Here is a 23,706-nt window from a genome sequence, read left to right as displayed (position 1 = left end):
TCAGCGGACTCGATAAGTCTCGCCTCGGTGCCTACTCTAACCAGGGATCACACTCAGCAACTCTGGGCATTAGCTTGCCTCATCTCCACAACGGCCCCCCACAAACGCCGGGGATGCCTGGTTTCACCTTGGAGATACCCAGTAGGGACCATCTCACACGGATAGCCAGTACGGGTTCCCCAGCGGTCTATAGCGCCAGGACGCCTCCGGGCAGCAGTGCGCTTTACAAGACACACACATTTACATTTACATTTGAAAAACATACCTGCTATCTATACCATGGTTTAAGGGAGCCCGGGCAGCTCCACAATGTAAAGCTCTTACGGTTCCTTTATCCTTTTTCATTGATTCGGGAAAAGGCCGTAAAGGTTTCTGCGGCACAGATTCTCAACCCACTCTTAACTCACTTCTGCGATTTTACCCTTGTGCTTTTATGTCGGCATTATGACCGAGATTACAACAGTAGTTAATTTGAATTGTTAGAAAAATGTAGCCTTTGACAAAGCTCAAAAAATGCAATGCTCACATAAGCAAATTTTTTATCATAGACAATTCCTTTGTGTAAACAATGGCATTTATGGCTGCGATTGACGTCATATTGTATTTTGTTTCCCTGGTCAGAATCTGCTTTCTGAATATGTGTGCTAATCCTACAGATTTCCTTAACTCTCACTGTACAGACATCACCTTTCCTTTGGTATTTCTTTTCAGCTGTGCCACGAGCTTTAGCTTGTAGCGCTGTATTTTTGCCTTTCGGCGCCTTAGATAAAAGGACTCATATGCTGATCCTGCCAACATTTGGATTCGTTTTCTTGTACTCTTTTCTACCTCACAAAGAGCTGCGGTTTATCATCTATATATTCCCGATCTTAAATATTGTGGCTGCAAGAGGTTGTGCGTATTGGTAGGTTTTGGATGCTGTTAGTTTGTTTCTGCTGTTTTAAAGCTTTGAACTTAACATAGCTTTAATTCACATCTTGTTTTTGTTTTAAGGCAAATTGTATCAACTGTATGCAGATTTGGTGCTGTTATTACTGTCTGTGACTACATTTTATTTATGTATTTATTTTAGGACTTTTTGGATCGCCAGCTTGATACCATCCAACCACTTTAGATATTAGGATACTATAAAGCACTGCTGAATGAAGACAACAAATACAAAAGACTCAAACAAGCTCCCACTATTTAAATAAATGCTCTTTTACCAAATCTCTAATACTTTCAGTCCTTAATGCTGGCTTTCTTCAGCCCACTAAGAGTCATAATCCAATGATCAACTCTCCTCCACTGCCAGAATAAACGTATTGCCATGTGGTTGCGAGGATGAAAAATAACATTTAAAACCGTGCGTTATAAAGTTAACCCCAGTCTTTAATGTGTTAAAAAAAAATAAGAAGAAGAATTAAGTACAGGGCCCCAGTTGTTCTCTTTGGAGCCCGCCACTGGCCCTGTGTAATGCCAGTGGCTGTTGATTGGCGAGGTTGCCTTGTTTGATTCCACCTCAGGTCTCTATCTTCCACCACCCTCCACCTCCTGCCTCTTTATCTCATTCTAGCGGGTTCTTTTTCACCCCTGTTCTCCTATATTTATCTTTTGCCTCTTTATTTTCATCCCCTGGCTCTTTGTCAAAGTCCAATGAAGAAAAATAAAACCTAGACTTCAACAAGCATTGGCATAGCCAATAGGTCTCGCCTTTGGGACATACATTTTTAGCCATGCAACAGTTGATGTTATTGCACCAAGGATATTGTGCTGCATAACTAAATACTTATAAGGTCCCAAAAGTGAGACCTATTGTCTATGCCAATGCTTTTTATCTTTTATTCTGAGTTGTTTTCTAAAAATAGCCATTCACTAAAAGCTAAACCCATTGTTTATGATCTGTACATATGTTTACCGTCCATCACGTTATCTGCTTTATTGTGTTCAAAAGGTGAATTTTGGCAGTGACAAATGTTACCTATTGTTACTATTGAAGAAAGTCAGTCCTCCATTTACTGACAGCCTTGTGTAGCTATACTCCTTTGCTCATCCAGCCAAGAGTGCTGATATTCTTGTGACTGACAACCTCCTGAATTCGTCTCCCTGAATGGGAGGCAAATTCCTTACTTGGCATGTATGGGCCTTGGACTTGCTGTTTACTGTCAGCATTATTGATTTCACTGTCTAGAAATAGCTTGATTTGGCACAAAAAATGAGATTGTGGGTTCCCAAACCGATATGTTGGGTCAGTGAGCAAGGAAAGTTCTAAAATTAGCCTGCTCATGCCCTACGATGCCATTGCAGGGCCTCCATCACTAAAGGTTGAGATATTTCATTTCATTAGGGCCTTAAACCCTAGTCAAATGACAAAACCTTCATGGGTGAAGCTCAGTGAACACTAGTATGATGCTCTGAGGTTTTCTTTGGTGCCAAGAGATCCTTTAAAATGTGTGTGCTTTGCAGATTACAAATGGTCCTACAGGCAGAGAGAGGTGGACTTGCTGGGTTGGGACAAGATTAATCTAGGAGAAATTGCAGTTGAGCATGTCAAGCCTCAGTTAACACGTTTTGTTTTCTAAGACAGCAGTACAAAGTACCTATTCTAGTACCTGTGCTGTACTTTAGTACTTGAGATTCCACACACATGCAAGTGCCTGTGACCCACTGTTACATCTGTTTTATAGGCATCGGGTTATTCTAACATTATCTGTGTGGCGAAAGTATTCAGCATATAAGAAAATCGAAGTATAAGTGAATTACGTGTGCACAATTATGATCCAGCAGGATGGAGTCCTAATATATTCCACCTACTAAATGTGTATATAGCTTACTGTGCATAGTTAGCAAAGCTATCTCTTAAGGTAAAACGAGGAAGTCTGTAGAGAGGGGTTTGCAAATGTCGACTGTGAAGCCTGGGGCCCCTCTCTCTGCTCTATAATAGAAACATGCTCCGAATTAATCACGTTTGGTGCTACCATTGCAATTATAGGTCCAACATTTAAGGGAGGTGCGGTTTTACAAATTTCATTGCCTGTAATGCAACTATTTGGAAGGCTAAGGCTACTTTTTCTTTAGAAAAAAGTTGTGATCTCCACTTGTGAGAAGAGTTAATCAGAAACAGTTTATTTCAGCCATATGGAGACAAGCCACCCATGTGGGTGCAGACAACACAACAGCTAACTTCTCTTAGATCCTGTTAAGAATCTAACAGTAACATGCTAATGGAACACCAGCACCCCGAGTCTTCTATGTCCAAGCGAAAGGTTAAAACATACTAAGCATGCTACATGACACCTTACATGCTGAGATACTATGCAAACACATCATCTTGGAAGTACTGATCCATCAGCCAAACTGCCTGGACGCTCTTCAAAAAGAAAGGTATCTAGTCTTTTCCATGTAAAGGAGTTCTAGGCAGTTATGTACCAACCAAAAAAATATCTTTTGACCGACACTGAGAACACTGGTCCCAGTTATCATTCAATACATGACCAACCAATTAGGCCATATTTTGAGGCAAAGACCTTAGGATACTGTGAGGACTCTAGATTTTCTGCTGAGTCCTAAAACGCATTATTCTTCCAAATCACCTCCTTACAACTATAAAGAAACAAGGTGAACCGTACTGAGCTACTGAACACCACTGTAATCTTTAGGAAATAACCAAAACGGTGTGAATACCAGGTTATTTACAGACCACTATTTTACCGGATTTGAGCTAGTCTGCAATTAATTCCCTGTAAAGGATTGAAATCTGCCTGGGAAAAGCTTACCTGACAGTTTCATAAAGTTCGAAAAGTAAGTTTCCCAATTACATAAAATTGACAGAATGCACCGAGCTAATGATCGCACACTGTGGACCTAGATGGCGCTTACATTCTTAAAATGTGGATTGAACTGATGAGCGTTTAACTTCCTCCTTTACGAAGCCTCATGGGGTGAAGCTACAGCGACTGCATACCACCAGAGGCCTACGCGCAGCAAGGGATGCGCAAGAGGCCTGGTTGCTGAAACCGCCACAGCGTGTGACAGCAATTCCGTGCTCAGGCCATACAAAGCGCACAACTTTCAAGAGCCTCCCCATAATGGCACGCCCCTCTAGCCACAACTAACGTGTGTGAACTAGCTTTAGTGCTAGTGTGATAAGTAAAAGCTGAAGGGCAAAATGTACATCGCATGTTATTTCGCATTCACCTTTCAAATGTTATTTATTTATCTGTGCGGAGGAAGTACCCAGGGAGAGATAAGCAGCTGACGAGGAATGAATGAATGAAGGCGAGCACACACCATTCATTCATTACACTTCCAGCTCTCTGGCCCTACACCAGCATGGACAGGGGCGAGTGATAGGTGTTCAGCTATGAAATTACAGGTTTATATAGGGGGTGCACTCCATACTCACCCCAAGCAGCTTCCGTTCGAGCTCCCCAGCTCGGCAGACGATGGGACCCCGAACCGCGTATTCCACAGCACGTACGCAGGGGTTCATGCTTTGCAAGGGCCGAGTGCGCGGCTGAGGAGGGCCCCGGGAACATACAGAGCAGGGGCCATGGTGCTCGGTGCACGGCATGGCCCCGAGGCGGAGAGAGAGCCGATCATGGAGAATCTTAGCCTCTTCATTCCGTCAACTACTATCAGGGTCCGCCAGCCGAACTGCGACTGCGCAGAAGCGAGTGCGCGGTAAGGTTTCAGAGACTTCCACTTTACAGTCAGGCACAGGATGCACAATGCTCAATGTTTACAAACGGGTGACTAGCTTCACTTCGGCTTGCAGGCCAGTCTACTTGCATCTTAGGTAGCCAAGAGACTTTTCCCTTTCAGTTTTGCGTCCTTCTAATCTATGCCCATGCGTGTTATTGACGAATGTGTTTATACGAGTTTGGAAAGCCAGTGGCTTAGCAAGTTTTCATGGTTACATTTAAATACCAGCCCGTTTTTATTCGACTCTCAAGAATTCTTCAGACACAGTATAAAACCAGCATTCGCCGCGCGGCCATAAAAGTAACGGACCGCGCGGCCGTGAAAGGGGACGTGTTCTGTGGTGTGGGAGAAGCGGAGCGAGGAAAGGCAGATGGTGGCGCAGTGAAAATGAAAGTAATCGCGGCTGTAAGGGTGCCCGCGAGATGGCGCCTGTGCTTGTAAGCACACGCCCGTGCGCCTAACTTCTCGCTGGTGGCCGGAGAAAGCCTTTTGGTAGCACTTCAAAAAGCCAGTTACTAAATGTCTCGCCAGGCCAACACATGCTCTGGCTCTAGCGAGACCTAAAATTGAGTGCCGGTTCCCTTCACCTGCAATCGCTTGCACAAATTAAACACTGCTCCTGCACCTCCATGAACGGGAGGGTGTCCCTCAATATCCCGTATTCACCGTATTTTGAAGCTATGTGATAGTGATATATGTCTTGTGGGTGTCTTACAAATTCTTTGTTTAGACTATTTGCCTCACAAAACTGCAATTTCTGATCAGATTGCTCCTCAGAAATATATATTTTTTTCTATCAGATGTTAGCTGACGTGAAGGATTTTGTACTTCTTATTTTAAGATCAGTTAAACGTGAATACCATGCTTATCTCCTGTGAATCGCCGTGAGTTGGGTAGATGAAGTACTGAATAGAGCCTGGGATTTAATCTCATGGCGTTCTGTGGCTTCAGATGAGCAATCAGTTTCTTTTGTTCGCTGGCTCTGATTTTAACTGAATTGTGTCTCATCTGTTTTTGGCAGGTTAACTAACTACCAGAAATCCTGGCTGCACAAAGCTGGAGCTGTGTGTGTGTTGGCTCACCTGTTGGCAAACACTGCTTATTCCGCAGTTTCTCTTTATGCATCACATTTCAACTACCCTGGAGGACAGGCAGTACAGCAACTGCACCGACTGGTGCCTCCTACAGCAGGTTGGTAAACAAAAGGAGCCCAAAAGAATGTTCCCAGCCTTTAATAACAAACCTCCACTGCCTAAACGTGAGCAAAACTGGAGTTCGTGTAATGTAAATGTGTTTGTTTCACAATGTTTAGGGCATTTATTATATATAACACTTCAAACTGTGGGACAAAGGTGATTTGTTGCAAACTATGCTAGTAAAGTAGTTCAGTGCGGTAAAGCTCCAGCTGCAAAATTCTGTAGTTAACTTCAAGATCTTCTGTTTAAATCCCTTTCATCCTTCAGAGAATGATTAACGAGAACTATTTAGTTTGCAAATCGTGCCCCATATAATCATATTATAGAATTGGATAAGAAGTGGATACATTATTCAAAATCTACAAACTAATGTCTCTGCAAAATAAATAAATTATAGAAAAACTTGCTCAACCATCTGTATGCCACTTGGTATGAGCTACAATGTTCTCGTTGCATTGTGGTTCCTGGTGGACACAGAAGAAAATAATAGGTTCCTAATGTTGCGTTCTCTGGTTAATGAGGTCTCCGCTGCACTCTGAGATTAGCTCAGTTTCCCTAAATGTGAAAGAGTGATCCTCTGTATAGAAAAAAAGGAGAAATATGCCTTTAAGTCTAAGAGTTGGCATGTCTAATAGTCTAAAGCAAAACAGGCGTTTGCTCTTTGGTTACTATCAAATGTTGATTATGAATAAGCAAAGAGATCATGGTAAACCAAAACCATACTGTGTGCACTTTGTAAATTGTGCTCTCGGTTTTCTGCATCCCTGACCTGTGCATGTGAGTCACAATTGATGGTCTACCCTTGGATGTCTTGACTGCAGGAATGTATTCCTAGGTAGCATAAAGGTACGCTCACCTTTATGTGCTTCTCCCCCTATTTATTTTTGCACCCACGTTCTTATTCCCCTTCTGTCCCCCATGCTCCATGTTGCTCTTTCCCCCATGTTGTGCATTTCTCCCTCGCCCTCTGTGTTGCTTCAGCCCCCGTCTCTGTTATTTCTGTCCCCGCCTTCCTTATTGCTTCTGCCATCCATGATGCTTCCCCGCACTTGCGCCCTCCATGTTGCTTACCCCCAACCATGCCCTGTGTATTCCTTGCTGATACTCACTTTGAAAAAACAAAGGGAGCCACAGCATCATAGGGCATTTCTTTTTTTAAATTGAATTCCACTTTAGCCATACTGTACAGCGTCGGGGATTCTGTAAAGCAATGCTAAACCCCATTGGGAAGGCCAATAGGCCCCCAAAGGCAATACCTATTGGCATTGCCAATCCATGTTATCAGTGTCAGTGAGTGTGTGGGCTAATGTCCTCTCATATAAAGTTTTGCTTTTGTGTGTAAACTCTGCACCTTGTGCTGATATCCTGTGTGTGAAGTGTGTGTGGTTATGTGTGTAGTGGAACTTAAGTAGTACAACTCTGTGCATCTATGAATCTGGGTACTGAAATCAGTTGAATTCTTTTTAGATGCCCTGTGTTTAGAATGGCACAAGATGGAAGCTGAATACAGCTTCCCCAGACAGGGAAAGTGTATTGTCTGCATTCTAGTCGCTGGAGGTTGGGGATCAAAACACTGACGTGGTGCTGATGAAGACAGAGCTATCTTTAGAAATTCCATGAAGACTTTGAACCTGATTTAGATCTTGGCAGACTGCTTATTCCATCACAAACATGACGGATATCCCATCTGCTGAAATATAACTCCCATAGGATATAATGTAAGGAGCTGCTGAATAGTTCTTGCTGAACACTGGCATTTGATAGATGGTAGGGGTGAAGCATGAGACTGAACTTATGGATGTGAAGGGTGAGGAAGTTGTGAGGTCAGGCCTGCCCTTTGCTATCAACACAGAATCGGTGTACCTCAGTATTGAATCTAACATCAGTGTGCTCTATTAGCTAACCCAGCACCAGTGTCTGCCATTATAGCTGTGCTCCGATATTAAACCTAGCATCAGTTTGATCTATTATACAACCCATCTTGGTGTGCCCCCTTTTTCACTATGCCTGTACTTATTACAGAATCTACAGCAGCCTACCTGATTGTACTAATTTTCCTTTGATACCCACTGCTCTTTTAACCTCAAACCATGGACCTCTGTTTCAGCCAAGACCAAGGCTGCGGTCACAGTCCAGATTTATAGATTAGTTTCCCCTTTGCATTGTGCAGATAAGTAGTCTGGTAACTAAATGACCAGCAATTATATCTGCAGTGTGCGTTAGAGAAGTTCAATCACTACACCCTTCTGTTGCCTCATTTTACTCACCACCTCTCTCCTCACTTTCTGCCTGCAATTTCTGCGCCTTTTCCTCCTTCGTTTTGTAGTCTTGTCCTTGCGTACCTCTACTGCTCTCGTCCCTCCTGGTTTGCCCTTTTTTTTCGTATCACCTTACTGTTTTTAACACGATCTTGTGATGGGCCGGTCATGCAACATGAATCTAGTCACAACATAACTACTGTAATAAGCTGAGACTATGGGCCTGATTTAGAGTTTGTCGTATGAGATACTCCCATCCTCGATATTACAAGTCCCATTATAGGATATAATGAAGTCGAAATACGGCGGACGGGCTATCCATCATGTTTGTGACAAAGGTTCCATTCCGCTAAACTCTAGATCAGGTCCTTAGCATTTTTTTAGGTTACTTATCCACAAACACATTCCTATGCAGCTCCCTTATCACTGCTGGGGTCAGCAACCTGCATGTCTCTTTTCTACGTCCAGTGGGAGAAACAGTAACAAACTGTAAACTTTAGAGGCCTAGGACAACGGTGTGTTTCTATCTTCTAGATTAGCTACTTCGTACTTGCAAAGTTAGGGTTGGAACCGGTCATTTGTCCCTCGTAATGCGTGCTGCTTCCCCTAATTGTATGCTCTTGTTCCACTCAGGTCTATCACTTTTTTGTTTTTTAATGTCTCTTTATGCCCTAATAATTTTGCTTCTTAGTTAAAATTGTTGCTTTTCGTTATTATATTGTTTTAGCATGGAGGATTTCATTGTGTTCGTTTCATTATATCCACACAATTTGATTCCACCACCCAACCGCCTCTAAATAAAATGTCCAGCTCCTTCTGACTTGACTTGAAAAATTTACACTATAACTGATTGCCTTGCAAACTCTAGGGCTCGTGAGTGACAGATGCACACAGATGTTGAGGACCACACGGTCGAAGGTGTAGAATTGCTCTAGTCTCATTGAGTCAGTCTACCGTTAGTAACATTGCTCTTGTCCCACTGGTTTTCCAACGTTGACGTGCTTTGTTTTCAGGCGTGTCTCTGCATATTGATGTGGCCGCTGCACAGACTGGAATTTCTCGCTTCCTGGAAGTCAACCCTGGCTGGCAGTAAGTTTTCAGGCTTCTTTTCCCTTTAAAGTAAATAAAACTCAGACGTGTATTTCTTGATTTTTTGGGGGAGGGGGAGAATCACGAACTGAAAGCTCTAGTTGCTTTGACAGTTGCTCGTTAAATATGTGTAAAGTGTTCAGAAGATTGTCCAAAAACGAGCTCACATGGGGGCAAGCAGCGTGTTTAATTTTTCTGACTTCCTGGCTGGTGTTAGTGACTTTGGTAATTTTTCATATCAAAACAAAATGATATAAGTAACGCAATATTTTTTAGGTTCATGAGCATTTCCAGAAAGGCAATTGAGACGAAATGGCTCAATCCAACCTTTTTACTTCAGATTTGTGAAAGTGGGTTATTTCTTGTGGCAAAACAAAAAAAATTATATTAAAAAAAAGACCATACTCCACCAATGTTGGTGAGGGAGAAGAAATATTTTATCGGACCTTAGTGGGAGCACATGTTTCTCCCGGAAAGCTGGTTCCCATCTCATCAAAAAATTGGAAATAACTGCCTCTTTTAACGTGCGCATAAAGTTAAAACCCTGCCAGACTCCCAATAATTGTTGTTCTTGTGAGGAAAAGCCTTTGAGGGAGGTTTCGGAACATATTTAATGCAAAATCTCTACAAGCAGCAATTTTTCTGCATGAAAAACAATTCCCTTTAAACCGTTATACATAAACCAACAGGTCAATGTTTTTAAAGTGCCCTTTAAAGTAGTGCCCCCTTCTATAATATTTAGACTGCAACAGAAGCGAGCTACCCAAAGATGTTACATTCCATGACTTTCTTGGAGCATTTCAAAAAATGTTTTGGCTGATCATATTCAGTATACTGGAATGATGCACATATGGATTCATGGTTTTATAACCATTGCTGCTGCTTTCATTTTGTGTTGTATTTGTGTCGTTTGTTGGATACTAACGTGTCAAAATATGGTATTTGACACTTAAGAAGCATCAAATAAATTAAGTCAAGTGGTAAAGTTCTCTTATGACATGTTTTCCACTACCCTGTGCTGTTGAATCGGCTCTTAAAGGGTGTTATCTCAGAATCCTCATGTCCATACCCACATCATGCCACAAGGTAGAGCCAAATCTAATTTTCTGCCGTTCTTCCAGCCAAGAATGCCTGCTACTTCATGGGCTTTATTGTCTAAACAAAAACCTTTTTTAATGGGTGGTGCTTTGAACGGTGGAGCTGTGAGGGTCGGAACATGTCGTCTTTTATGCAAAATTCTATGTGATTTTGTATGGTAACACTGATGTAGAACTTCATAACCTTATGTGGCCACAAAGCACTCTTACTTACATCCGGTTCCTGGTGCCCTTTCAAAGCGCATGTTTGATAGTGTGCTGATAGCAGTGGCTTATTTGTAAAAAAACAACAAAATGATTGGACTCTTGTTGGGCGGAAGCTTGCATCAGCCCGTTTCTCCTGTTAGCGCCTCCTAAAACAGAACCAACTACTAGAGGATGTGGCATAATGGTCAGAGTTGCAGACTTTGAAGGTGGGGAACACGATTCGAATCTCGGTATCGGCTCAACATCCTGTGATTCTGGGCAAATCACTAAATCTCCCCGTAAATGAATGTGTCCTTAACTGGTGCCCATGAAAAGCGACAGTGTTCATAATTAAGTGCTGGTGCTGAGCACCAGAAACCACCAGCTCAAATTAAGCACTGGCTGATAGTAGTTTAGTCGGTAGGCGAAGTGATGAGTGATCTGCATACGTTTTAAAGATGTGCTTCTAGCATAATGTAGCAAACGTACAGTTCTGCCAATGGTGGTTTCAAGGGTGTGACAGAGTACTAGGCATAATATTGCCATCAGAGGCAAGGCCTTCCAAAGTGGCATGGTTCATTTAATTGCAGATGGTGCCCCCAATGATTTCAATTCAGTTTGGTTCTGTAGATGTAAGGCTCGCTATTCTGCCCACTTCACGTTCTTCTGAATGGTCTCTGACTATAAAGCATTATTGTTTTAAGTGGTGTCTGATAGAGTTTCCACATCCGGTGCAGGGCTTGACGTTTACTGCACTGTTCATTGTCACTTGATTGGGCTGAGCCGGTTGTCCTGAAGACTGTTATTCTCTTAAGAAAACTCAAGATTACCACACCCCATTCTGTAGAGTCTGAACAGCTTCTCCCTAAGTTTACATGTTCTCTATTCAGTTATGTATTAGACCTGTTTCATAACTTTTGTTACGGAGCTCCTAAAGAGTAAATGTCATACTTCGCTTACAAAACAATGTCACTAGTGGTAGGCCAAGTTTCTCACCGGGAAGTGAAAAAAAATTACTTTGTTCGGGTGTAAACTATTAGCACCCGAGTTCAGGCCTTCCTGCTGGGTTCAGTAGAACGGTTTTCTTTGTATGTCATACATCAAACTGGGTATAGTATGTATTTTGGTTTCTTACAAAACCTAAGGTGGATTTTCTTTTTCTGCATGCATGATTTAAAAATGTCACAATTGTTTTCAGTCCAGAGTATAGCCATATGGAAGAAGGAAGTAACTAGTGAAATCTGACAGCTGTTACTTCTTATGTAGTTCATTTCACATTCTATTTGTAATGGCCAGCACTGCCCGTTATCTCTCATTTTCCTCATTGGCTCACACCCGTGTTGTCTATTTCTGTCACTGCATTCAGCTGACCATAGTAAATAAATATCTTTCACGTATCAATATGAAAAGATCCATTGTTAATGCTTTGAAGACTAACTAATAGAAACTTTGCAACACATTATTATTAGTAACTTGAGGGGTAAATCTGTACATTGATTACATTTCTTGTGATCATCACCTCAACCTCAATTAGTGAGTGATGGCCACAGGATCCTTTACGAACATGAATTTAAATCTTATTTTCCACATATCTAGTTTTGAATCAAACAGTGTGTGAACTGCAGGCACAATGATAAATCACATTGTGTGTGAATGCGAGTCTCCAAGAAAAATGAAAAATACAAATTCTCAGGTTTTCACCAACTGTGCTGAATTCGCCCAGTTCTTGTAGGAAAACTGGTAACTGAGGTGGGTGAAACCCTACAAAAGCAGCAACCACAGATACTGTTAGTGTGAAGTCTCAATAAGATCCCACATTAACCTGTGCCCAGCCCTCTGGTAGCTTCACACAAAAGCTGTCAGGTTGAACTTAGAGGCAATGTGTAAAGTATTTATGCAGCACTTAAAACAGTAAAGTGAAAACCAAAAAGACATATAGCCTAAAATATAATAACATATTTCAGACTAAAACGACAAACATCCAATCAGTAGAAGTGGAGATATACAATTGTAAAGATTTCAGGTAACTATATTACCAAAAAGCTCCACTCACGGTTATCTGGTTGAGCGAGACCAGGTGAAAGTCATAATTTCAGACTGACCGCTATGGAGCGCAGGCCAGATACAGTGACCTGGTTAGTCCCGCTGAAAGACTTGCCTTTTAAAGTCCAGCACGAAAAGTTTGTGGTGCATGGGGCTGCCAGGAACAGGTAGAGCGTTGCGGATGGTCTTCACTGCAGTGGGAACAGCAGGCTTGGCTGTAGCTCAAAGCTCCTGTTGGTTTTCACGGACAGTCAGTGCTGTAGATTCGAATTGGCAGTCACTGTGAGCTGTTGACACTGTAGCAACAAGCATTGACATAGCCAATAGGTCTCTCTTTTAGACCTTATAAGTGTTTAGCCATGCAACAGTTGATGGTGTTGCACCAAAGATATTGTGCTGCATAACTAAATATTTTTAAGGTCCCAAAAGCGAGACCTATTGGCTATGCCAATGCTTGTATGGGGTTGCCACCTTAGTTTGCACTAGCCTGCAATTTGCACTCATGTTACTTATGCGTGAGAAAACAGTTTTACTCCTAGTGAAAACACAAACTTAATTAATGAGCATGTTCTAGATTTTCAACATAAACCTTTCTAATTCCTACTCTGGATTCACTCACTTTAACAACTTATCTAGGACAAAACCCCCTGGCTTGCTTTCTTGGCTAATTGGACTTGGCCTAGTGACATGAATACCCACACTGACATTCACACAGGTAACAGATCGTTGCGCTAAAGCTGTTCTAAATGAAAACAAAGAGAAGAAGGAAGCGGACACTGTGAACAAGGTAACTGCACCTAAGTGTACACAATACAGACCTGGAGCAACAAGGGTTCAAAAACGGTGTACAACAAACCTGTGAGTGGCGACAAGAGGCGTTGTTAAAGGTGTGGAAACTCCAGCCACATGGCTGATGATACCAAGTGTCCTGCACAAAGTGTAAGGTGCTCAAATTGTGGGGTCTTCATGCACTTTCAGAAGGCTTGCAGGAAGATAAATACACGTTATGTCAAAGTTGTTGAGGAGGATGAAACAACAAAACAGGATACGTCGAAGGATGAGGACGACAATATATTCGTGCTAAACGTTGAAGACGAGCAGGTAGACAAAATCAGTGATGCTAACTCCACCAGGAAAAAAAAACTATCTGTAATATGACCATTTGGGAAGTTGACATCAGTATAGTTGCTGATTCCGGTTCCCCATATACAATTGTCAACAGTAGAGTATGGGATGAGAAGTTCAAGCCCAGCATTGGTGGGAATCTTGAAAAGTCTGACATCACAATTAAGTCATTTACTGGTGACACAATTGAAGTATGTGGTTTCAAGGAATTGACTTTCACATTCAAAGGAAGGGAAGGGAGGCTAGAGGAAAATTGTATGTATCCAAAGTCGGACCATTGGTACTAGGGTGGATAGATCAGGGTAAACTGGGTATTATACTCGATCCCAGCAAATCAGACCCAGTACTAGCTGTTCAAGATAACAATGATTTTGGCAGGTCTATGTTAAACATTTACCCTAAAGTTTTTAGTGGCCGTATTGGTGCTCTCAAAGGGTCTCAACACAGAATCAGAGTGAAACCAAATGCTATCCCAGTGGTACATAAGACAAGTAACTTACCCTTCTCAATTAAAGAAGAAGTAAAAGCGCAACTAGATATACTTCTTGCAGACTGCATTATTGAAGAAGTTGAAGCTTCTTAGTGGGTTGCACCCCTGGTCGTAGCCAAACTACCCAATGGAAAATTGAGGCTGTGTGTCGACCTATGCGACCTAAATAACAACATAATAGTAGAGCATTAACCCCTCCCAAAAATAAGTGAAATGCTTGCTACAACCAAAAGGGATTCAATGGTTTACCACCATCGATTTGAAATCGGCCTACCACCAGGTACCCTTACATCGCGACAGCAGGAAGCTACCCACCTTCATCACACCTTTTGGGTGTTTCAGGTTCACCAGAGTGCCTTTTGGGCTTGCATCTGCTGCCGCAATGTTTCAGAGATTTATGCATAACATCTTCAATGGAGTCCCTGGTATACTAATGTTCCAGGATGATATCCTTATAATGGGAAAAACAAGGGAAGAACATGACCGCAAAGTAAATCAGGTTTTAGGAATATTGGACGCCAAGGAGTTAACAGCTGAGCACGAAAAGTGTAAGTTTGTGTGCAATTCAGTGAGCTACCTTGGTAACGAAATCACCGGAGAAGATATTATTCCCAAAAGAGAACTTTTGCATGCCATTAAGAATTCCCCAGTCCCAAGCAACAAGGACGAATTAAGACCCTTTCTGGGATTGATAGAATTTTACACTAAATTCATAAAAATTATTCTCATGCAAAATACATGTGCCGAGACAACTTCTCAAAATGAAAAATGCGTTTGAATGGACAGATGTATGTCAGCAGGCATTTGCATCGCTAAAACAAGAATTGTGCTCAGCGTTGCCCTTGCAAGGGTTCGATCCGTTACTGGAAAATATTGTCACTACTGATGCAAGTTCTAAGGGTTTGGGTGCTGTACTCACCCAAAAAGACACTAAAGGAACAGAATGCACTATAGCTTTTGCGTCACACTCATAGACCCCCACGGAGGAAAAGTACTCGTTCATAGAGAGTGAGGCATTAGCATGTGTCTGGGCCGTAGAACATTTCAGACAATTTGTGTGGGGCAACAAAGTCACCCTTTGCACTGATCACAAACTCTAAACCAAAGTATTCACCACCAAGGGTCTGCACGCTGCTTCACCAAGACTAGTGAGGTTGTCAGTGCGCCTTTGTGATTACAGATACAAAATTATATATGTCCCTGGTGTACAAAATGTGGTGGCAGACTTCTTAATCAGAATGCCTATTGAGTTAAGTTAACAAGACAACCCAGGAGAGAATGAAGAGTCATGCATAGCTAGTATTAATTGACCATATGATGGTATTTTATGAGAGGAAAGGTTAAATGAACAGGACAAGCACATTGTTTTATGGCAGGTCATACAAATGTTTACAGATGGGTGAAAAAGTAAAAACAAGTTAACTGACTTTTTCGACAGTTTTGGGAGGTAAAGGATGAACTATCTCACGAAGATGGTCTGTTATTGAGGGGAGGAAGGGTGGTTCCCCCAAGCGAACTGAGGATGAGAATACTAAATCTATGCCATGGAGGACATTTACGGTACAGAAGGGGGTGGTGATGGACGGAGCATCTGAATCAATCAAACACTCACACCCAGTCGTCTAAAGATCTGGGTTTAATCCATCACCGTTCTTTAGCCCACTCTGCCACCCCAGTTCAGACATGGCTATATGCAAATCAGTCTGACCCTGTGCCTCATGGGAACAGTCCAGCCCGAACTGCCAAGCCATGTCTTCCCTGGACCGGAAACAAGCTTCCGAGGACCGGTTTCTGGCATTCCAGCCGTCTTCAGCCCGGCTTGCTTGAATCCAGTGGCAAGCAGGACATTTAGGCATAGGGAAAACCAAGAGCAGGGTTAAAAACAGTTACTGATGGCCCGGAATTAGTTTGGCCGTAGAAAGGATGGTCAGAGATTGCACCTTATGCATCAACTCAGATAAGACACAGATCACTTTCAGACCACCACTACACCCTATCGCATGCCCCACCATGCCATGGCAGAGGATTGGAGTGGGCATAATGGGTCCCATTCTTGAGCAACTGGAACAATGGTACATAATCGTGGTCATCGACCATTTTTCGAAATGGCCCGAGCTCAAGTTTGTAAATAAACCTGATTCGGTATGTATTGAGAAATTTCTTCACAACATTTTCACACATGAAGGACTTCCCAAACAAATTTTCAGCTACAATGGGCCACAATTTAAGTCAGATGTTTTTAAGACTTACATGATAAGAAACAATATAGAACACAAAACAACGTCTGTTTACCATCCAGCGGGCAACGGGCTGAATGCTTTAACCAAGTCATCAAAGGCATAGTGCAATTGGCCAGCAGTAACAACCTGGGCTGGAGACAGGAAATTCTCAAAACCCTGTGGACTTACCTCATTACCCCAATTGACACAATGGGACACAGCCCGTTTAAGCTTATGGGGGGTAGGACACCATTGTCCACCAAAGACAACGTGGGGTGGTCCAAAGCTGCTAAAAGAGTGAACTGGTCAGCTGACAGTGTAAGGGAAAGATTGGTTCAGGCACAATCTAGTTGTAAAGTCAGGTGTGACCTCAAACATGGGTGCAAACCAGTTGAGCTCCGTGTTGGGGACACTGTCAAGGTCAAGAAAAGGGGGTACATAAGCAAGAGCCAGGACAGGTACTCGCAACCCCTTGCTGTGCGCAAGGTGTTTTGCAATTCTGCTCTCCTTAGCAACGGAAAAGTATGGTACTTCCCTGCCCTCTCCCTGTGTAGACAAACCTCAGGGGACCCAAACAGTACCTTGCCGCAAACTTCCTCCATGGAGTATGCCTTGACCAGCAAGCCCAGCAGGGCCTTCACCGGTGTGTCTGATGACAAATCTGACCATGAGCTCTTTGCCAGTAATACCAGGGTACCCAGCTCGACCTCGCAGCCCACAAATGCACCCACTCATGACTTAGCTGATCACATTGTCACAGGCAGAATAGGTAGGCGGCTCCCTTCCACACCGTTACATAGCACCTCTAGTCATGTCACCCCAAGCAGAGCCGGTAAGAGGTACCTACCTCCAGTCAAACTCTCGGATTATGTTTGTGGGTAGCCACACACACGCACGTTCCCACCTTATATTCAGTTCTCCAGTGCATTCCCTTCCTGTCCTTTCTCTTCCTTTTACTCTTGCCTCTTTTCTGTTTCCTTTTCTTTCTTTTTCTCTCTCTCTATCTCTCTTTCCCCAGCTTTCCCTTCCCCACTTCTTCCCTTGGGAAGAGGATGTGTTATGGATATGTTCCTGTGTCCCTGCGAGGACACCATATGTTGTTGTGCTCCAATGTGTCCCTGTGTGGACACCATACTGCCACCGTCTCTCACCAACTGTCAGTTTGGCAGTTGACAGCTGATGACCTACGGAGTGGCCGCATTTCTTGCACTCCCTTACTGTGGTGCCAGTGTTGGTATTTAATAAAAAACTTATGCTTACATCACATCTATGGTCAAGAGTTCTTATATATATATATGTATATGTTTCCACACACCTCCGTGATTCCCCCAGAGGTCAAAGAAGGACGGCACTCCAAGTCGGTGTTCAACCAAAGTGGTTTATTGGCAGACCCCCCTGCCCCCTTGACATACGCGTTTCACCAATTTGGCTTCCTCAAAAAAAAAAAATATATATATAAATATATATATATATAAATATATATATATATAAATATATAAATATATATATATATATATATATATATATATATATATATATATATATATATATTCGAGTGTAAAAACACCAACCACACTCACGGGGCTTCCAGACAAGGCTTTTATTCATGACAGGTCGCTAAATAGCTAGAAACCGGGAACAAAGTTCATAGTAATTGTCCTGCTTCGTCTTATGTCCTGACGCGTTTCGAAGGCGGCTGCCTTCTTCTTCAGAGGAGGACGAGTTTATTTGCAGGGTAGTAGCAGGAAACACCCTTCTTTTATGTTCAGGGCACGTCCCTGGATGGGCGCAGTACCTTGTGGTGTTTGTAGTCCTGCCAGTGATGCCTACTCGCATATTGCGTGCAAGTTCGAGGTTTTCATTTGTCATGCAACGGCCCTGTCCTGGAGACCCCTCGCCAGCCAGGCAACGTGGTAATATTGGAGCAAGGGAGAAGTATATGATCATCTACCCACAAGCTGGATGCTCGCCGTCTTGGATGATCATATACTTCTCCCTTGCTCCAATATCCCAAGTGTTTTCCAAACTCACAGTGAGTGGCTGAGTTTGGAGAGTGGACGTCTTGAGTTGTAATTCTGTGTTGGGTGATAATTGATTCCTGCCAATGCACTTCCAACCCCGCACTGCCTCAGTTGGTGAGGCTTGGAAACGTTGAAGTAACTCCGTTTTCTCCGTGTGTGTCACGACCTGTCAATTGGCAGCAAGACCTCTACCTCCATCGGGTGCGGGGGGTCCGGGTTAAAGCCACTGAACCCTTAACACTCCTGGAAGACACTTTAGGAAGGGTCCCTCGTGCGTGTCACTGGCCACACGCTAATATCTCCGCAGCTATCCTTCTCAGTAGAAAAGAATCTGGGAACACCGCAGGGCTTCACAGGAATTCTTTGGTATTGGCATGACGCGTTTCGCCGGTTGCCTCATCAGATGCCTCCGTTGTTGCAATCTCAAGGTATTCTGTTTCTTTCCCTTTATAAATTATGCCCCTCCTTCTAAAGTAGCGCGGGGCTCGCCTGCTCCACATCTCGTTTTAAAGATCACTCGGCCAGGTCATGTGTGCGTACTACAGATCCCATCATGCAGTTAGTTCTCCGCACGGACGAGTGCTCCCACACAGCCAAGTGTTTTCCTAACTCACAGTGGGTGGCTGAGTTTGGAGAGTGGACGTCTTGAGTTGTAATTCTGTGTTGGGTGATAATTGATTCCTGCCCCTGCACTTCCAACCCCGCACTGCCTCAGTTGGTGAGGCTTGGAAACGTTGTTGAATAACTCCGTTTTCTCCGTGTGTGTCACGACCTGTCAATTGGCAGCAAGACCTCTACCTCCATCGGGTGCGGGCCGGTCCGGGTTAAAGCCACTGAACCCTTAACACTCCTGGAAGACACTTTAGGAAGGGTCCCTCGTGCGTGTCACTGGCCACACGCTAATATCTCCACAGCTATCCTTCTCAGTAGAAAAGAATCGGGGAACACAGCAGGGCTTCACATGAATTCTTTGGTATTGTCATGACGCGTTTCGGCGGTTGCCTCATCAGATGCCTCCGTTGTTGCAATCTCAAGGTATTCTGTTTCTTTCCCTTTATAAATTATGCCCCTCCTTCTAAAGTAGCGCGGGGCTCACCTGCTCCAAATCGCGTTTTAAAGATCACTCGGCCAGTTCACGTGTGCGTACTACAGATCCCATCATGCAGTAAGTTCTCCGCACGGACGAGTGCTCCCACACAGCCAAGTGTTTTCCGAACTCACAGTGAGTGGCTGAGTTTGGAGAGTGGACATCTTGAGTTGTAATTCTGTGTTGGGTGATAATTGATTCCTGCCCATGCACTTCCAACCCCGCACTGCCTCAGTTGGTGAGGCTTGGAAACGTTGTTGAATAACTCCGTTTTCTCCATGTGTGTCACGACCTGTCAATTGGCAGCAAGACCTCTACCTCCATCGGGTGCGGGGCGGTCCGGGTTAAAGTCACTGAACCCTTAACACTCCTGGAAGACACTGTAGGAAGGGTCCCTCGTGCGTGTCACTGGCCACACGCTAATATCTCCGCAGCTATCCTTCTCAGTAGAAAAGAATGGGGGAACACCGCAGGGCTTCACAGGAATTCTTTGGTATTGGCATGACGCGTTTCGGCAGTTGCCTCATCAGATGCCTCCGTTGTTGCAATCTCAAGGTATTCTGTTTCTTTCCCTTTATAAATTATGCCCCTCCTTCTAAAGTAGCGCGGGGCTCACCTGCTCCACATCTCGTTTTAAAGATCACTCGGCCAGTTCATGTGTGCGTACTACAGATCCCATCATGCAGTTAGTTCTCCGCACGGACGAGTGCTCCCACACAGCCAAGTGTTTTCCTAACTCACAGTGAGTGGCTGAGTTTGGATAGTGGACGTCTTGAGTTGTAATTCTGTGTTGGGTGATAATTGATTCCTGCCCATGCACTTCCAACTCCGCACTGCCTCAGTTGGTGAGGCTTGGAAACGTTGTTGAAGTAACTCCGTTTTCTCCGTGTGTGTCACGACCTGTCAATTGGCAGCAAGACCTCTACCTCCATCAGGTGCGGGCGGTCCGGGTAAAAGCCACTGAACCCTTAACACTCCTGGAAGACACTTTAGGAAGGGTCCCTCGTGGGTGTCACTGGCCACACGCTAATATCTCTATATATATTCATTGAAAAAACCATAGGTTTCACACACGTTATAGTTAGGAATTAGCATTTAAAAAACCATGCAAATTAATTGAAAAAACCATAGGTTTCACACGTTATAGTTAGCTGAACATTTCTCTCATACAAAACCTTTAAAATTCCTCCGTTCTAGTTAGCTCAGATAACTATAACTTGCGCGCCCGCAATGCACTGCTGATGACGTCACATATTACATCACTCATGACATGGTCAGTGACATCACTCATGACATCAAGTCTATATTAGTTATTGATTAGTTAACTGAGTATTTGTATGGGAGAGTGAATGTGGATGTGGTTCGGTGGGAGGGGGGGGGGGGGTGTGACTGCCCAAAGATGTGTGAATTCTTGATTCATGAAGTTCAAGTTCAAGTTCAAGTTCGAGCATTTGTATAGCGCACTACTCACCCAGAGGGTCTCAAGGCGCTGGGGGAAGGGGTTCAATATTTGTCGAATAGCCAGGGTTTGAGTTCTTTTCTGAAGGAGATGTGGTTCTGAGTAAGGCGGAGTGGGTGGGGAGAGAGTTCCAGGTCTTGGCAGCCAGGAAGGAGAAGGATCTGCCACCCATGGTGGATTTCCGGATGTGCGGGATTGCGGTGAGGGCTTGATTGGACGATCTTAGTTGGCGGGTGGGTTTGTAGAAGGACAGTCGAGTGTTGAGGCATTCGGGTCCTAGGTTGTAGAGGGCTTTGTGTGCGTGGGTGAGAAGGCGGAAAGTAATTCTTTTGTTGACGGGTAGCCAGTGGAGGTCTTTTAGATGTCCGGAGATGTGATCTTGGCGAGGGATGTCTAATATGAGTCTTGCTGACGCGTTTTGGATGCGCTGGAGTTTTTTCTGTAGTTTTGCTGAGATTCCGGCGTATAGTGTGTTACCATAGTCCAGTCGAACCAAAGCGTGGGTGACAGTCTTTCTTGTCTCGAGGGGGATCCAGCGGAAGATCTTTTTGAGAATGCGAAGTACGTTGAAGCAGGAGGACGAGACGGCGTTGACTTGTCTGGACATCGAGAGAGAGGAGTCTAGGATGAAGCCAAGGTTACGTGCATGGTCTGTGGGTGTGGGTGCTGCGCCCAGAGCGGAAGGCCACCAAGAGTCGTCCCAGGCTGAGGGGGAAGATCCTAGGATGAGCACCTCCGTTTTGTCTGAGTTGAGTATAAGGCAGCTATGTTTCATCCATTCGACTACTTCTTTCATGCCTTCGTGAAGGTTGGTTTTGGCGGTGTTGGGGTCTTTGGGGAGGGAAAGGATTAACTGGGTGTTGGCGTAAGAGATGTTGTTAAGGTTGTGTTGACGCGCGATGGAAGCGAGAGGACTCATGTAGACGTTGAAGAGGGTGGGGCTGAGTGATGATCCTTGTGGTACGCCGCAGATGACTTCGGTGGCCTTTGAGTAGAATGGTGGAAGTCGGACTCTTTGAGTTCTTCCAGCGAGGAATGAGATGATCCAGTCCAAGGCTTTTCCTTGTATGCCGATGTTGCTGAGGCGATGTATAAGGGTACTGCGGCAGACTGTGTCGAAATCGGCGGATAGGTCGAGTAGGATGAGGGCCACTGTTTCTCCGTTGTCTAGGAGTGTTCGGATGTCGTCGGTCGCTGCAATGAGGGCGGTTTCGGTGCTGTGTTTGGCTCGAAACCCGGATTGGGATGGATCAAGGGAGTTGTTGGATTCGAGGAAGGCAGCGAGTTGGCTGTTGACGGCTTTCTCGATGACTTTGGCCGGGAAAGGGAGGAGGGATATGGGTCAGTAGTTTTTAAATTCAGAAGGGTCTGCTGTGGGTTTCTTTAGAAGGGCGCTGAGTTCGGCGTGTTTCCAGCTTTCTGGAAAGGAGGCAGAGTTGAAGGAGCAGTTGATGACATCACGGAGATGGGGTGCGATGACGGAGTCAGCTTTGTTGAAGATGTGGTGGGGGCAGGGGTCGGTGGGCGAGCCAGAGTGATTGAGTTCATCAGGCGAATGGTGTCTTCAGTGGTGATTGGGTTCCAGGCGCTGAGGTTGTTAGTTGGCGGAGTAGGAACTGAGGGGGGTGGGGAAGGTAGATCGCTGGGAGTATTCTCGAAGCTGTTGTGGATGTCGGCAATTTTGTTGTAGAAGAAGGAGGATAACGCGTCGCAGAGGTCTTGGGAGGGAGTGATGTCGTTGGATGCTGCGGTGGGGTTGGTGAATTCTTTAACGATGTTGAAGAGTTCTTTGCTGTTATGAGAGTTGTTGTCAAGACGATCCTTGAATGCTGATTTCTTGGCGGATCGAATCAATTGGTGGTGTTTGCGGGTGGCTGACTTGAGGGAGGCCATGTTGTCGGAGGTTGGGTTTTTTCTCCATATTTTTTCCAGGGTGCGGCATAGCTTCTTGGATTTTTTAAGTTCGTCATTGAACCAGGGATCCTTTTTGCAGGCTGATTTCATCTGGTGCTTTTTCAGGGGTGCTAATTTGTCAGCACTGTGGGTAATCCATTGCCTGAGGTTGATGGCCGCTTGGTTTGGGTTCATTGAGATGGTGGGAGGGTTTTGGTTGAGTGATGTGAGGAGTTGGTCGGAGGTGATTTTGTTCCAGTTTCTCCGAGGGATAGGATGTTAAGGGTCAGGCTGGTTTTGTAGCTGAAGTGAACACAGCTGTGGTCCGTCCAGTGGAGGGCTGTGGTGCGATCGAAGGAGATGTGCTTGCTGGAGGTGAAGATGGGGTCGAGCGTGTGTCCGGCTACATGGGTGGGGGTGTCCACAAGTTGTTTGAGTCCGAGATTGGCCAGGTTGTCCAGAAGGGTGGTGGTGTTGCTGTCGTGTTTGTTTTCAAGGTGGTAGTTGAGGTCTCCTAGAAGAATGTAGTTCTCGGAGGCGAGGGCGTGTGGGCTGACGAAGTCCGTGATGTCATCGCTGAATTGAGAGCGGGTACCTGGAGGCCTGTAGATGAGGGTGCCTCTAAGTGTGGTCCTGGGGTCGGTGTGGATCTGAAAGTGGAGATGTTCGGCGGTTGCAAGATTGTCGTCGGAGTTGGTTGTGATTTTGATGGTGTTTCTGTGGACGATGGCGATGCCACCTCCTGTTTGATTGGTGCGGTCTTTTCGGGAAAATCTTGTATGTGTCCGGTATGGCTGTGGCGATGTCGGGTGCTGATGATGTGTTCATCCATGTTTCTGTAAGGAAGGCGATGTCCGGTG

General features: G+C 44.5%; 1 protein-coding gene across 2 annotated transcripts in view; it reads left to right on the top strand.

Moving 5' to 3' along the window:
• ALG12 (ALG12 alpha-1,6-mannosyltransferase) overlaps positions 1 to 23,706 on the top strand; it is a 112,534-nt gene that overhangs the window by 78,067 nt on the left and 10,761 nt on the right. For both annotated transcript variants that reach the window (XM_086967312.1, XM_086967310.1), the window contains exons 7-9: positions 681 to 904; positions 5,705 to 5,874; positions 9,151 to 9,226. In XM_086967312.1, coding sequence (XP_086823438.1) covers positions 681 to 904; positions 5,705 to 5,874; positions 9,151 to 9,226 — 470 coding nt within the window. The remainder of the gene's footprint in view (positions 1 to 680; positions 905 to 5,704; positions 5,875 to 9,150; positions 9,227 to 23,706) is intronic.

Source organism: Lissotriton vulgaris, chromosome 1_1 (genome assembly GCF_964263255.1).
Source record: "Lissotriton vulgaris chromosome 1_1, aLisVul1.2, whole genome shotgun sequence".
Lineage (NCBI taxonomy): Eukaryota > Metazoa > Chordata > Amphibia > Caudata > Salamandridae > Lissotriton > Lissotriton vulgaris.
This window is presented reverse-complemented; position numbering and strand designations above follow the sequence as displayed.